At 38.3% G+C, this 14,036-nt stretch overlaps 1 protein-coding gene across 12 annotated transcripts in view; it reads left to right on the top strand.

Moving 5' to 3' along the window:
• The first annotated feature begins 6 nt into the window (after positions 1-6).
• Positions 7-14,036, top strand: part of MLLT10 (MLLT10 histone lysine methyltransferase DOT1L cofactor) — a 125,705-nt gene continuing 111,675 nt past the window's right edge. For 9 of the 12 annotated variants that reach the window (XR_004495680.1, XM_033511589.1, XM_015615109.1 and 6 more), the window contains exons 1-2: positions 7-399; positions 4,035-4,114. Coding sequence is in view for 10 of the 12 variants with exons in the window: in XM_033511589.1 (XP_033367480.1) it covers positions 231-399; positions 4,035-4,114 (249 nt within the window). In the remaining 2 variants the exon portion in view is untranslated. Of the gene's footprint in view, positions 400-4,034; positions 4,115-14,036 lie in introns of those variants that run through there. The other 3 variants (XM_015615070.1, XM_015615099.2, XM_019005312.2) reach the window with 3 other exon arrangements.

Here is a 14,036-nt window from a genome sequence, read left to right as displayed (position 1 = left end):
TCCGCCTCAGGAGCCGCCGCGGCCCGACCGACACAGCCTGGCCGGTTGGTCGGGCGGGGGCGAGACGAGGCGTTCAGCCGGCGGTCATGGGTCCCGAAGCGCTGCCGCGGCGGCGGTGGCGGCGGCTGCGGCTGAGTGACTGAGGGGAGACCCCGCCGGGGGAGGGAGCAGGCGGAGGGCGAGGCGCGTGTGGCGTGCGCGGTGTTGACGACGGTGTTTTTAACCCTTAGATGGTCTCCAGCGAGCCGCTGCTGCTGCCGGTGTCACTGGAGGGCGAGTTCTCCAGTAGCATGAAGGAGATGATCGGCGGCTGTTGCGTGTGCTCCGACGAGCGGGGCTGGGCCGAGAACCCGCTCGTCTACTGCGATGGGCACGGCTGCAATGTCGCAGTGCATCAAGGTGAGCGGGCAGGCGAGGGCAGCGCACCCGCTCCGGCCTCCAGCCTCGCCACTTCCTTCTTGGTGCTCCCTGTCTTCTTCCCTTGGGCCTGCTTCCTTCTCCTCCCCATCCCCCGGCCGTTTTTCCCCCCTTTTTTCCCTCCCCCTCCCAGCTCCTTCTTTTTACCCATGAAGCCTGTTTCCCTGTTTCTAAGGCCACGTGCTTTCTGGTTTGACTTGCTCTGTCATCTTCTCTCCTTCCTGTCTGTCTTTTCTCTCACATGAGACTTAGTATAGTATGTTGTCCTGCATTATGGCTGTGAGAAAGGAAGGACTCACCTTTCCAATTTTTTCCCCTTTCTTCTTCTGTATGTTTTCCGTGTCTGTTTCCCAGCCTGCCTCTGCACCCTGTTAACAGCCTCAGCTGCAACGTTTCAAAGACTCTGTAAAATTGCTTTCGGTCTTTGCAGAACTTGTTACTGTATTCTGGTAGTTATTACCGTATTTCTTTTTTGCCCTGCGTGATCCCTGTTGTCCCTGCCTTTCCCAAGTTTTAAAAATTTATTTCGAGGGGCAGCCAGGAGACAAGGAAGGTTTAGGATTGGAAGAGAGGGGTGCGTAGGAGAGACTTAGCTGTCATGTGATTTCTATCTCTGCCTGCCTTTCCTTGAATGTCATTTGGCTGATGTTTCCTGGTAGATGAAGAGGCTTCCTGTTGTGGTTCTGTAGGGGGAGGGTGCTCTTTGGAATGGCTAATGCTGGATTTGTTTGGCTTAGTGGAGGCTGGTTGGTTGGTTTCCAGCTCAGTTCAGGAGCTGGCATGTTCCCTCTGTGTGATTGTTTTGTTTCTGTCAGTGGGTTGACCTTTTGTGTGAGAGCAGAGGAAGCGACGTTTCTGCTGCTTACATTGTAAAAAAGGAAGTCATCATAACTTTTCCTTTATGTTAGCAGAAATAAGGAGTACGATGGTAGTTTTTCTGTACCAACTCCTAAGCAAGTCACATGAACTCAGTGACAGGCTTTTTGGCTACTTACAGGTGGTGGACAAATTGGAGGAGACAGAAAATCCTAAATCCAATTCATTAATCTGAATGCCTAGTCCGTGTGAAAATGCTACTAATGTGTGTCTCATGCTTGGTCGTAAATTGTGCTGAAGATGATGTAATATAGTAGTTGGTTGTTCCAAGTATATGCTCCCTTTGTAAATTGACAAATGGTGAAAAACAGTAATAATTTAAGGAGATACACATAATAATTGAATTATTTTTGTTAGCATTGGATTGAACACAGAGGGGAGCCTACAGGATCTCTGGAATTAATCTGGTTTTGAATTGGTTTTCTGTCGTCTTAAGAGCTGAGTAATGTTAACCTGCAGGTTGACTGCTGTTGTGGAATCTTAGGATCATGAAGAAGAACACTAAAACATGAATACTTCTAGAAGTCATACCTGAAACAGGTAGTCCTTTTGCATTATCTTGGACATCTTCCTTTGTATCTAGAGCCTTGCTGATATTTTCAGTGAAAGAATTGGATGATATCAGAAGTTGGAGCTGAAGTAGCAGGAACAAAAGTCAGTTATAGAAAGTGTTCCTAGTGTAGAGAGACACACTTCAGTAGGTACAAGAAAATGAACTTCTGTTTTTTAAAGTCATATCCAAGCCTGAATTGGAATCTGTCAGGAAGTATGCAAAGTACTGCTTGGTATAAAGCCAGAAGCCGTTATAGAGGTCTTAAGAAAAGAAGAACTCTGTGTTTTTATTTGTTCTGCCCTTGATACTTTACAGTTTGGATTTTATATGTTATATGAGGTGGTAGAGGAGGCATGTGCACTCTTTTTGTGACCTCTCTGTAGTAAATGTAGTAGTGGTCAAAACTGATGCTCCGTATTTGAAGTACAAACAGCAGTGTTATCTATAAAGCTTTCGTAACTGCTTTGGTTTTGTTATTATAATTATTCTTAGGTCAGAGGAAACTTTTCAATTGTGAAGTAATTGGCAAGTTGTGAAGGACAAGATCTCTTCATGTATTTGAAGAAGCTTTGCATAGTAGTGGAAGTATACACAAAACTCTGTAAATGGTATCATGGTATATCAGAGTGCAAACCTGTGATGGACTCTTCTAGGTACTGGGTATACTCTGTTACCCTGGCAGATATAGAAGTATTTCAACTTTGGTCTTTGCCCAACTCTTGTTGCCTTTGGATCATCCCTATCTCTGAGTAGCATTTTATACTTGTTTCCTACTCTGCGCTGTCACTTGCTGACCTAAGTGTATGATGGCACATTTAAAATCTCCCTCTTAATATATAAAGAGAAATTCAGAGTCCCGCCCCCCGTGGTTAATATAGATGCAATGAAAACAAGTTTTTTTTTTTTCTCTTGTTAAAGAATTTTATTGTACAGTAGAAAGGGCTTATCAGAGTAGTTTGGCCTGTAAGTACTTGAATAAAGTATTTGAAAATCTGACAACTGATCTTAATATGACTACATGTATGTATATAAAATGAAATGATTTCATTGACTTTCCTTCATAGAAATGAAGGTGTATTAGCCAGATGTTCTTATATTACTACTACATTACTATTTTTCATCTCCAAGCTATCACAAAATCAATATATTTGTATAGAATAACTACAAGTTACTAATTTAATCTCAACTTTCTTCATAACTTTAAATTAATCATATTTTTTTCTACTTACACTCTTAAACCCAATTTTTGTTTTTAAGTAACGTATGATTGTTGAGAATTGAGCCTGACTTACCTTTAATACTTTGGGACTATCTTTGAGCAGAATGTTTGGCTCTTTGGTTCCCTGGTTCCTTCACCCATACAAATACTAGAGTACACTCACAGCACATGTGTTCTTGTATTTTCAATCTCTCTGTAACTCTCAGGGTTGCTTGATGAGTGCCTTTCAAGCATGAGCAGCATTGCCAAATGGCTAAACATTTTTTTTCCCTGTGGAATTTTGTAACAAACTTTTGGGGTTGCTTTTATATACTGTAAAAATATAGATGACTGTCTTGCAGATAAATCTACATGTGTGAAAATCTCTTTACTAAGGATTTATGTTGTTGCCTGGCTCAAGTTGCAACTAATCCAAGTCCTGGTTCTCAGTTCAGTTTGTATTTACAGCTCTGTGAATTTTCTGGGGTAAAAAAGTGAACTTTGTTCAGTTTGCTATGGATTTTCTGCTTAAGACCAGTTAGTTTACTTCTAAGAGTAAGAAAACTGGATAGTAAGTGTATGAATAAATGTCTTAGGAAGAACTCAGGTTTGTAAGTTTTAATTTTCTCTTAAAAAAACCTCATAATGACATCATTGTCAGCATCCGTCATCTCACCTGTTTTGCAGGTAAATGAATAGCAAAAGAGGTCACATATGAAACATTGCTGCTTTTGAATGGTTATGTTACTTTTCAAGCTAATGTTGTTTTTTTTTTTTCATTTAACAAATTCTGCATAATTTTTAAAGCTATGCTTGTACTTAGTTTCTTGTACTTCTATGATAGGATTTCATGTGCAGTGTATAGATAACGATTTGGCTTCCTTGACAATTAAAATTATGTGAGGTCAACTAATAGCTTCTTTTAGATCATTTTATTAGTATTGTAGTGCTATTTACGTTTGCTGAAATGTTTTGTCTTGTTCAAAACAGCTTGCTATGGAATTGTTCAAGTACCCACTGGACCATGGTTTTGCAGAAAGTGTGAATCTCAGGAAAGAGCAGCCAGAGTGGTATGTGTTTTGTTTATTAAGCAATGCTAGTTATAATCTTTGTGTGGGTAACATTGACCCAAGTGTTACAGTGATAACAGAAGAGAGCTTTGCTTTCTGTTGTAATTCATCTAAATGCTCTTCGGAAAGACCATTTATCTTATTTTTTAAAAGTGGAAATATATAACTGTCTCTGAAGTATTCTGACAGTGTCAGGGTGTGGGGTTTTCATTTCTTAGGTGGTGGGGTTTTTTATTTGTTTGCTTGTTCATTTTTTTATCCTTTTTTTTGGTCCATGTTTTGTTAATTTTATATGTTTAACACTTACATAGTTAGCTACAGGATGTAAATAAAATCTGTGTCCAATTTTCTTTTACAGCAACCTTAGGTTGCCAGTTAAAAGCTTCAGTCTAGGAACACTCCCAATAAGTAATGTTGTTAATTTCAAAAACTAATGCTTACTTGGAGTGTGATACTTAGAATTGAAGAAGTATTTTCTTTCTGGTTTTCTAATTATTTTATGGTAGATATTGGGTATTCCGATAATGCTTTTTTTTTTTTTTTTATCATGGTTACATTACGTTTTGTTTTGCTCAGACTTGTATGTGTGTTAGATGAAATTGGGTGATGTCAGGCATTTTTAGGAGAAGAGAATCCCATTTCTTCCTGCTTGGCACTTCTTAGTTTGTCTTCGAGCAAAAGATAAACTAAGAGAAGTGAGGATATTTAGAAAGACTCAGCTGTTCCTTTGCCCCTGAAAAAAAATTCATTGTCAGAGAAGGTGGTGCAGCATCTTAGAGCAGTGTGTAAACTGTTTCTAACTTCAAAAACAAATGAGGAGTTAGAGACCAAATTTTTAGTTACTGTCTGTGACTATCAGTGTGTTTACATGACCTGTTTGCTGTACCTATTTCCTTTTCTAATAGAAAGTGCTATAGAAATGGTGACAAGACTTACTGCTGAATGAATTTTTGGCACAGGTCTAAAGAATCTTGTTCCTCTGTTTTTTCCCACTTTGTGCTGCTAACATATTCCTAATGCCCAGGATAATCCCTGGTAATGCCTTAGTTCTTCCAAAGCAGACCTGTTAGTGGGAGCAGGAAGGGATTGATTTTTGTATGCTCTTCAAGTATTTGTCAATTGAAAATCAGAACCCTTTCTAAAGAAAGGCTGTTTCTTTTCCTGTGAGACCATCAGTTGTGTAAAGTTTTAAGAGTAGCATTTTTTACAGTTGCTGAGTTTCATATATACAGCTTGATAACAAAGTTAAAAATACAGAGGAGAGAGAAAGACAGCTGGTGACTACAAGAGGATGATAGGGAATCCTTGTGGTTTGGTTGATATATAGTTAATCCTGGCTTCTTGTGGCAAGAGGAGTGAAAAAGAACTGTCCAGAGTTCTATAATAAAAACAGTGTCTCACTGCATTATGAAAATTTCTTGAGTTTACCAAGAGAATAGCTTTGATAGACTAGTTTACTTTGCTGTTTGAACTGAAGAAGGAGCAGTGATAACTGAATTTTCTGCCTGGTGTATACTGTTTTTGTTTCTACCAAACAGTGTCTGTTCAGGTCAGTAGTTTGATTACTGATTCTGTTTTGAAAAAAGAAATCCCATTTGTAATGTAGTGTAGATTTAAGTGGTTCTCAGGTGAAACCGATTGCATGTGAGATATGACAGCTGAAGTTTTACCAACTATTTGTATATTAGCGAGTTAGAAACATGGTGCCTGCATCTGTGGTGTCTTGCCATTCAGAAACTAAACTCAAGCCCTGACCACATTATGGAAACTAGAGCTTTGCAGTAAGCAGTTTACCAGACCCAGAAGTTTTAACACACTTGCTTACAAAAGTAAACATCCTATCATCACTGTATGAAACAGAAGCTTAGTTTTTCTCTTGGCCTTTTTGCCTATAAACAAAACCAGAATTAAATTAACCATATTACATTGACAATACATCTGCTTGCTTACTTTTAATCTTTTAAACGACCTCAGTATTGCGCTCAATGCATATTTTCCATGCTGATGCTGTCTGTGTTGTGTGTTTTTGGAGTGTGTTTCTTGGTTGATCATCTTTTTTGAGCTTCAGTTGCTGGGCAGATAAATTCATTCTGATAAACAACAGCAGTTAATTACTCACACTAAAGTTAGTCTTGCTTTAACAATGAAAAGAGATGGACTAACTCAGGAGCACATAATGTAAGTTGGTGGGTCACCAAAGAGGTTCACTTAACAGCAGATTAGGACAGGTGGCTTCCCATGTACTTTCAAGTGTTATGCACCAGTGTGTACTGTGTTCCCTTTCTTTTGTGGGCTGCCTCTAGGCTGGTACATGCTGGGTGGGAACCAAAGTGGTGGCTGGTTAACTTCTCTGTTTTTGTTGGTGAGCTGGGAGCCAGCGTCTTGGCTGCTGAATGCTCAGTTACTAGTTGGAAAGCACTGCTCTATGCTGGACAAGTCATTCTGAATTTTGGCTCTAGGAGAGTTACGTTTTTCTCTGTGTGTGAGAGGAAGTGTGACTTTTCATAAAACTGAACTGTTTGGATAATGGATATATTGAGGTGGCTGGTAATTATACTTAGTTTTTAATCATACTTATTTAGTACATAATTGAAGATCGTAATACCAGTACTCACTTTTTACGTCACTGTATAAGTTTTTAACTATTGCTTGAAAAATCTTAGTTTTCTCTAAATCAGCTCATTTATCTTAACTGACCTATGGTGAGCTTGAAATTCAAGTCTCTTCAAGATGGGTGGTGACTGCCCCCAGCTTTGCCTGTGTCAGCACCAGCTGTTATTACCGTGCATAGTGGGCCCTTTTGGTGTCTTCAGATGTACCTGAACTTCTGAGTCAAAAAGCAGGGCAAATACATATTGATGTAGAAAAAAAATAATTTTGAGGTCTGCGTGAGGTTGTTCATCTATGGACTATTACATAAGGAACTTTGGGTCCTGTCTTAAGAAATTGGATGGTGCATGTACATTGTCTAAGGGCTGATAGTTCTGGTACCCAGAGAAAGACTGGAGAACTAAGTTTGGGATTTGTAGCGCAACTGTTGTTCAAAAAGACTTTTTCCCCCGATAATAATCCTGCTGGGTGTCAAACATCTTCCTTGATGATCTTATGTTAAGAATAATTTAAATATAGTATATAGTGGTGTAAAAATAGACAATGTGTTTATGGTTTACTACAAACTACTACTATTCATACTCATCATGAAGGAGCTGCAGTAATCTGTGTGATAGAGATACCAGGCAGGAGTTCACCATTTGTACAGGTAGCTTGTTCAGGCTTGTTAGCTATGTGTAGGTCCTGTTCTTCTGAGTCCACCTTGATTCAGAGAGACCAGGACATCTCTGTACTGAGCTTAAGTGTTAAGAATTCCAGGAAGTTTTACTACCTCAAAGCGTAGCTCAGATGCTAAATGTGAGGTTGGATTGCTTGCATTGCAGGTGAATCATTATGCTGTTTGATCTGTTTCACTGGAATATAAATATCGTAAGCCTGTCCTTGTATCTGGAAGAATCAGTTTGGACTTGGTACAAATTACTCTAAGGTCATAGTGGAATTTTTTTCACTTGGTATTTCTGTGGATTCTTTTTTTGGTGGAGTGGCTTATGAAGTTAAATGTAGTTGTGGTTCAGAACTGAGTCAGCACATTTGTAGGATGCTACAGTTTGTCTAATAAGCCACCTGGATTTTAGTCCTGGGCAATGTGCTGAAGGGGCTGTGACTCTGTGTAGAGCTAGCCACATAAGACTTGAGATAGCATCCATCTGTATCTTAGCTCAGTCTGGCATAACTGGAGTATCTGTGCTTGCACTTGTGTTTCTTAGAACTTGGTGTGGAGACAAAAGGACTGTCATTACAGGGTAAGTTTAGACCATACAGTACTCAGTACTTAAGGGTTCAGAGCATTAGAAATGCAGCTGTACTGTTTACCCAGTTCAGGTATGCTGTGTGCTCATAGCAATAGGTTCCTGCTGGTTATCCTACGAGACCTGAGCTGCACCTGCATCTGCTGCACAGATGATCCAGAATCTGAACGCTTGAATTTTAACATTTTTTAAAAAAATTGTTAATATAACAAGAGTTGGAGCTCTCTCCAAATTCTCTTTTCAAAAAAATGTTTCATCACATTGATCTACAAATTTTCTTTGTAGAGTTGCTCATAAGAGTTGTTTGATATATCCATGCTTTCACACCTCACCCCAGCATTTATGTAGTGTAAAATAAGCATAGGTGCAGTATTATTTGCCTTTTGCCTAAACAGAAAAAGGCAAAGAAGGAGGAACTAGGAATGCAGCTTTTCGATATGCAGACACGTTTGTGATAAGAGCTCTGATACTTATTTCTGGCTCAGCAGGCTGCCTGCAGGGGAGTGGGATCTGTACTTATTAACACCTGTATCTGTAAACTAGAATGAGTGTTGATAAATGTGGTCACAGTACAGGTGAACTAAACTTTATTTTAGAAGAAAACTTGCTGGTTTTTTTTTCTTCAATTTGAGTACTGTACATCAGTATAATATACTAATATACTGTGCAGTCTCTTTGAAGATACCCCTTGAAATAATTCTTAAAAAATGTTGAAATGAATGTTTCTTTAATGTGTATCCATATTTTTCCTAAAAGTACTCTTTATGTAAGAATATTAGTACAGCTACTTTAAGAATATCGTAGCAAATATTACTAGAAGAATTGCTTTAGTTTTGAATGCGCTACAGAAAAATTGATCTATTGCTTTTGTTATTTGTCTGGCTCTTATGAATGATGGCAGTTTAGAAGGCATTAAATATTAGTTTGTAGCTGCATATCTTGAATAAAAAGTCTGCCTAAGGATATTTAGGTAGAACATATTCTATTGTGTTTGTGTGACAAGATTTTGTTAATAAGGGGCCTACAGGAGAGATTTCTCTCAAAAGCTGCCAGAAACTGGTAACTAGTGAGTGATCTCTCCCTGTCTTTATGTTGACCTAGGAGCCTTTTCTTCAATTTCTGTGCCCTGTCCAGCTGAGGAGGGGAGTGACGGAGAGCATTGGTGGGCACCTAGTATCCAGCCAAGTTCAACTTAACATGGTGTGTCTTGTTTCCACAGATGGGGCATAAAGAAGTCAGGATAAGGAAAGTAATTGGGGAGGTAGCAGGCAAAACTTGGACTGAACAGAATTAGAGAAAAAAGTGGAATGATTGTGGCGACTTTGTGTTGTTCTGATTGTGGTGAAGGGGAAAATTTTTATTTTGAAATACTATTGATTGGGTGATGTGTGTTTCTTGTCCATTACATAGATAGGTGACTGTTGTTTGCTTTGTATTTCATGAGTACGAGAAAATATTTTTTTCCTGTGCATATTTTGATGGTGTATGTAGTGAATACAGACCTAAAACCTTACTGTACTGCAACTCAAAATATGAGAGAATTGCAGTTTCTGGTCTTCAAGGTTAGAAGTACAAGTGGTGAAGGTGCTGCAGAAGTGCAGTACAGTTTCTGTGTGCTTCCCTGCCATTTCAAAGTAGGAGTATTAATGCCATTTCTGATTGTGCTTCCTTCATGCTTTTTTTTTTCTTCCTTTTTTCTGTGTACTGCATTTTTCCCTGCTTGTATGCATACTTGTTACTTGGTTTGTAAATACACAGACAAGTTCACAAACTTATCTGAAGCACTTTCTTACAGCAGAGAAAAGGTCTGCTACTTTTCTTCTAAGTTTTCATTAGCTACAGTAAACTGAAATGTACATGTAATTTGTGCAGTAATTTATAATTACATAATGCAGATTATGATTACATAGAGTATTCAGGCTTTAAAACAGTGTTACATCATTCGAGTACTACTTGAGTGAAAATTTTTTAGCATAGATGTCAATATAACAGGTACTTCAGTAAATAGTCCAAAGGTTCTTTGGCAAAATTACTAACCAAAGTGAGGCTAGAACGAAACGTTTTCCCTTACAGGAATTGCATAATCCTTACGTGGAAATATTTTATGACTGTTTGTTTCATTGTATTCACTGGCAGAAGAAGTCTCTAAAATAAACAAGGAGTTCCTCAACTCGTGAGAGAAGCCTTGCTAAGAATTAATGCTGATGTTTTATAGCTAGGAATTTTTAGGATAAAACTGTGGTATGTTGCAGAAGAACATTGAAATGAACCATTGTATATGGTATATTCTTCATGTAGATTGAATTGGGTCAGTTGCATACTTTCAAGATGATAAAAAAAATTGGATGTTTAGTTGGGAATGCAGCCAAATATGACAGGCATTTCTCATAGCCTTCTGATGCTTTATATTGAAGATCAATGTGTGAATCTTTAACTTTATGTATGTTTATAATTTGGATTCTTGCAACATCTAGCAGGGCTTACAAGTCTTAAGTATATGGTAGGAGATTTATGGTTTTGGACTTGCAAAGTTGGAGTAGCTAGATCATAAGACGCTTTGTATCATCACTATGTTACATTGTACTCTACATTATCTCACTTCCAGTTACCTTACATACCTCACTGGGTGAAAGTATGACTAAATGTCACCTGTAGTACTGAGTGGATGGTCTTGGAAGAATGGTGATTTGTATGTTGAGTGCCTCTAATCTTCTTGTCATAGTCTACAAATTTATTATCTATAGTAGATATTTTTGACAGAGCTAACTGAATCTGCATATATTTTTATCTGATGCCTTCATAAAAAGATTTAGGTTGAGTCTTTTTAATTTATCCAGGTATAAACCCCAAAAAGCTTCTGGTAGTCAGTCTATTTTTCTTCTACCTGTCAACTGTCTGCTTTAAAAAAAAAGTTCTTTCCTTCTCCTGGGACAGATGACTGAATAGAGATGGGGCAGAGATTTGGCAAATTTGTCAGCATCAAGAAATGGTTATTTGAAGATGAAGATGACTTAATTTCTTAAGTTGTCAAGTTGCAGAACATAGCACTTTGGAAGAGAAGTACTGACAGCATGCATTCGTTTGCTCTATTAATGATGTCAGCCAGTTGGGGATTCTTGGATGTGGCAGAAGATATTTTGATTCTTGTTGGTTCTTCGTTGTGGTTTATGAATGCTGGAGTCTGGTGTGAATCATAGCAAAGCATTGCAACTTTAATTTGCCTCTTTTTGGGTATTTGACAAATTGTGTAGTTAGCTCCTTGCTGACTTTAGCTTCAAATCATGGCATGGTTGTAAGCTATCTTTATAGAGTCATTTAGATCAAAATAGTGAAAGTAGGTATTTTGTGAGTTTATAAGGCTTACATGGGATTTATAAGGTCTGAAGATACCATAGGTTGAGAATATTTAAAAAGTATATTGCTATCCCACTGTAGTTTAGAAACTGGTAAATAAGGAAGTGTGGGTTTGGTTTTGTAGATAGAAGTCTCTTCTTTGGCTGTGTCAGGTGTTCCTAGAGCAGCTCATCCTTTTTACTGTATTGAACAGAAGAAAAATGAAATAAAGAAGGCAAGTATTACAAAGCATGGACGTTAAAATAAAAAGAATAAAAAGAAACTCTAATGGGAATTTTCATACTACCTAGTTGGTTTTAAAGTAAAAGCATGAAAGAAATTATCAGTAAAATATCAGAGTATAAACATTTGGTGTAGGAAGATAGCCTAAGTTTGGTGTGAGTAGAAGTTCAGTAATTTTCAGCAACTGCTGGAAATGCTTATGAGTTTTACTGGACTTTCTGGAGGCTTCAAGGGCTGAGATGTTGATCTTCCCTGATTAGTCTTTGTACGTTGGCAGTAGTGATCTTGCTTCACTGAAGATGGCTTGAAGCAGAGAATAGAAAGATGAGATGTCATTGCATTCTGAGGGCTGGGGGTAAGCTGTGGCCAGCAGATGCAGATGTGGGTAGTCTGAGCCTATCCTATTGCTGGATCTGTTCTTGTGCTACCTATCTGTAGACTCGCATCTATTGATTTAATTTATGCAAAGATCTAAATTTCCAGATAAAAATATCTTGGCAGCAGTGCTGCCAATTTGCACGACTCTGCAGATTGTCTGCGGGTTTTTGTTTTTGTTGTTTAGTTTTGCAAAAACTGTTCCTTGTAGGCTCTAAGGTACTTGTTTTTCTGTAGCTAAATTTGAGTTAGGTTTTCTATTAACTATAATCTAGTTGTCTGTGGTTCTTAATTTCAATTAGCACACTTTCATTGAGTTGTCTTTAGAATGTGATGTTTCTCTATAGACAGAGCTGTGTTTACATTGTTTGTTCAATACCGTATTTTTCTGAACCTAACATGAATTAATCACTAAATTAGACCAAATTTTTCCAGCTTTATTGGGGGGAAAAGAGAATTTTTCCTATCTTCAGTGTTTTCATTCCAATGTTCATGTTTTATATTTTTGCTTTTATATTCTTTTCCTATTGATGAAAACACACTAGGGTAAGAGGAACACGGAAAGTATAAAAGGAAATTAGAAAATATAGGATTCTTCTCCCTGGAGAAAATTAAATACTAATTTCAGATCCTTTAGGGGAGAAGGAAAATAAATAACAAGAACATTTTGACCTCTGAAGATAATTTTTCATTGAAAGAAGTGAATAAACTTCAAATAGTTATGTACAGGTTGGATGATGTATGTACAGCATTGGCATAACTGGAACTCTAGATGTGATTTTTAATAAAGTTTGTGTTCAGAGCGGTTTTTTTGAATAGTCTTCATTTCTCAGAATATTTACGTTTTTGACAATAGTTATATGTTTGCCAGCATTAAATTGTTTTGCTTTAACTAAAATAACTACCCATATCAAGATCTTTACCTTTTTAAACCAGTTTTTAAATCCATATTAAGATATTATTAGGGTATTATTTGAAGTAGTAGTATTTAAGACTACCTAACATATTTGAAGTCTGTAGGATTGGGAAAGATCATCTTAGATATAACAAAGAATATTACAGGTGACTTCTACAGGTGTCTTTTCTTCCAGTAACACCCAAGGGTGAGACAAAATGTTATGGAACACTGGTGAAAGCAGGTGAAGCTGTACCACAGAACTTGGGATATGAGTATCTGGACACAGTCATTTGTGCTGCAAGCTTCTGCAGCTACTGATAAGTGGGAGTCAGGGCTGCTAAGAGCATCATGGGCTGCCAGTTGGAAAGCCATCGATTAGAAACTAACCCTCTGATCAGTTGCTTTGCTTACCTTTGTAAATATGTCTTTGTGCTTTGAGAAAGTGTGTTGAGTTAGTACATTTTGATATGCACAGAAATACAGCATGGTGTGCTGTAAAACAGATGTTTTTGAAAGAAAATTCAGAAGTAAAGCAATAAAAGGCTTGGTAATTGACTCTTTCCTTCTAGGTTAATCTTAAAAAAAGTCCTAAGAGTTTGGAGAAGTCATAGAACCATCTAATGGTTAAGGTTGGAAACAAACTCTATGATCATTGAATCCAGCCGTTAACTCAGTACCACTGTGTTCAACACTAAACTGTGTCTATAAGTGCCACATCCACATGCCTTTTGAACACTTCAGGGATAGTGATCTTGCCACTTCAATGGACAGCCTATTCCAATCAGCCTGATCACCCTTTCAGTGAGGAATTTTTTCCTAATATCTAATGTAAACCTCCTCTGGTGCAGCTTGAGGTCATTTCCTCTTGTCCTGTCACTTGTTACCTGGGAGAAGAGACTGACACTCACTTTGCTACACCCCTTATCTGAGAGCACAGAGATGTGCTGTTTGTAGATAAGCTATTCCCTGAGCCTCCTCCAGGCTAAACATCCCCATCTCCCTCAGCTGTTCCTCATCAGACTTGTGCTTCAGGCCCTTGCCCAGCTCCACTGCCCTTCTCTGGACTCTCTCCAGTACCTCAATGTCCTTCTTGTAGTGAGGGTCCCAAAACTGGACTCAGGATTCAAGGTGTGACCTCACCAGTGCTGAGTACAGGGGGATGGTCACTGCCCTGGTCCTGCTGGCCACACTGTTGCTGATCCAGGCCAGGGTG

This window comes from Parus major, chromosome 2 (assembly GCF_001522545.3).
Source record: "Parus major isolate Abel chromosome 2, Parus_major1.1, whole genome shotgun sequence".
Lineage (NCBI taxonomy): Eukaryota > Metazoa > Chordata > Aves > Passeriformes > Paridae > Parus > Parus major.
The sequence above is the reverse complement of the archived record's forward strand: the minus strand, read 5'-3'. Positions and strand labels throughout refer to the sequence as shown.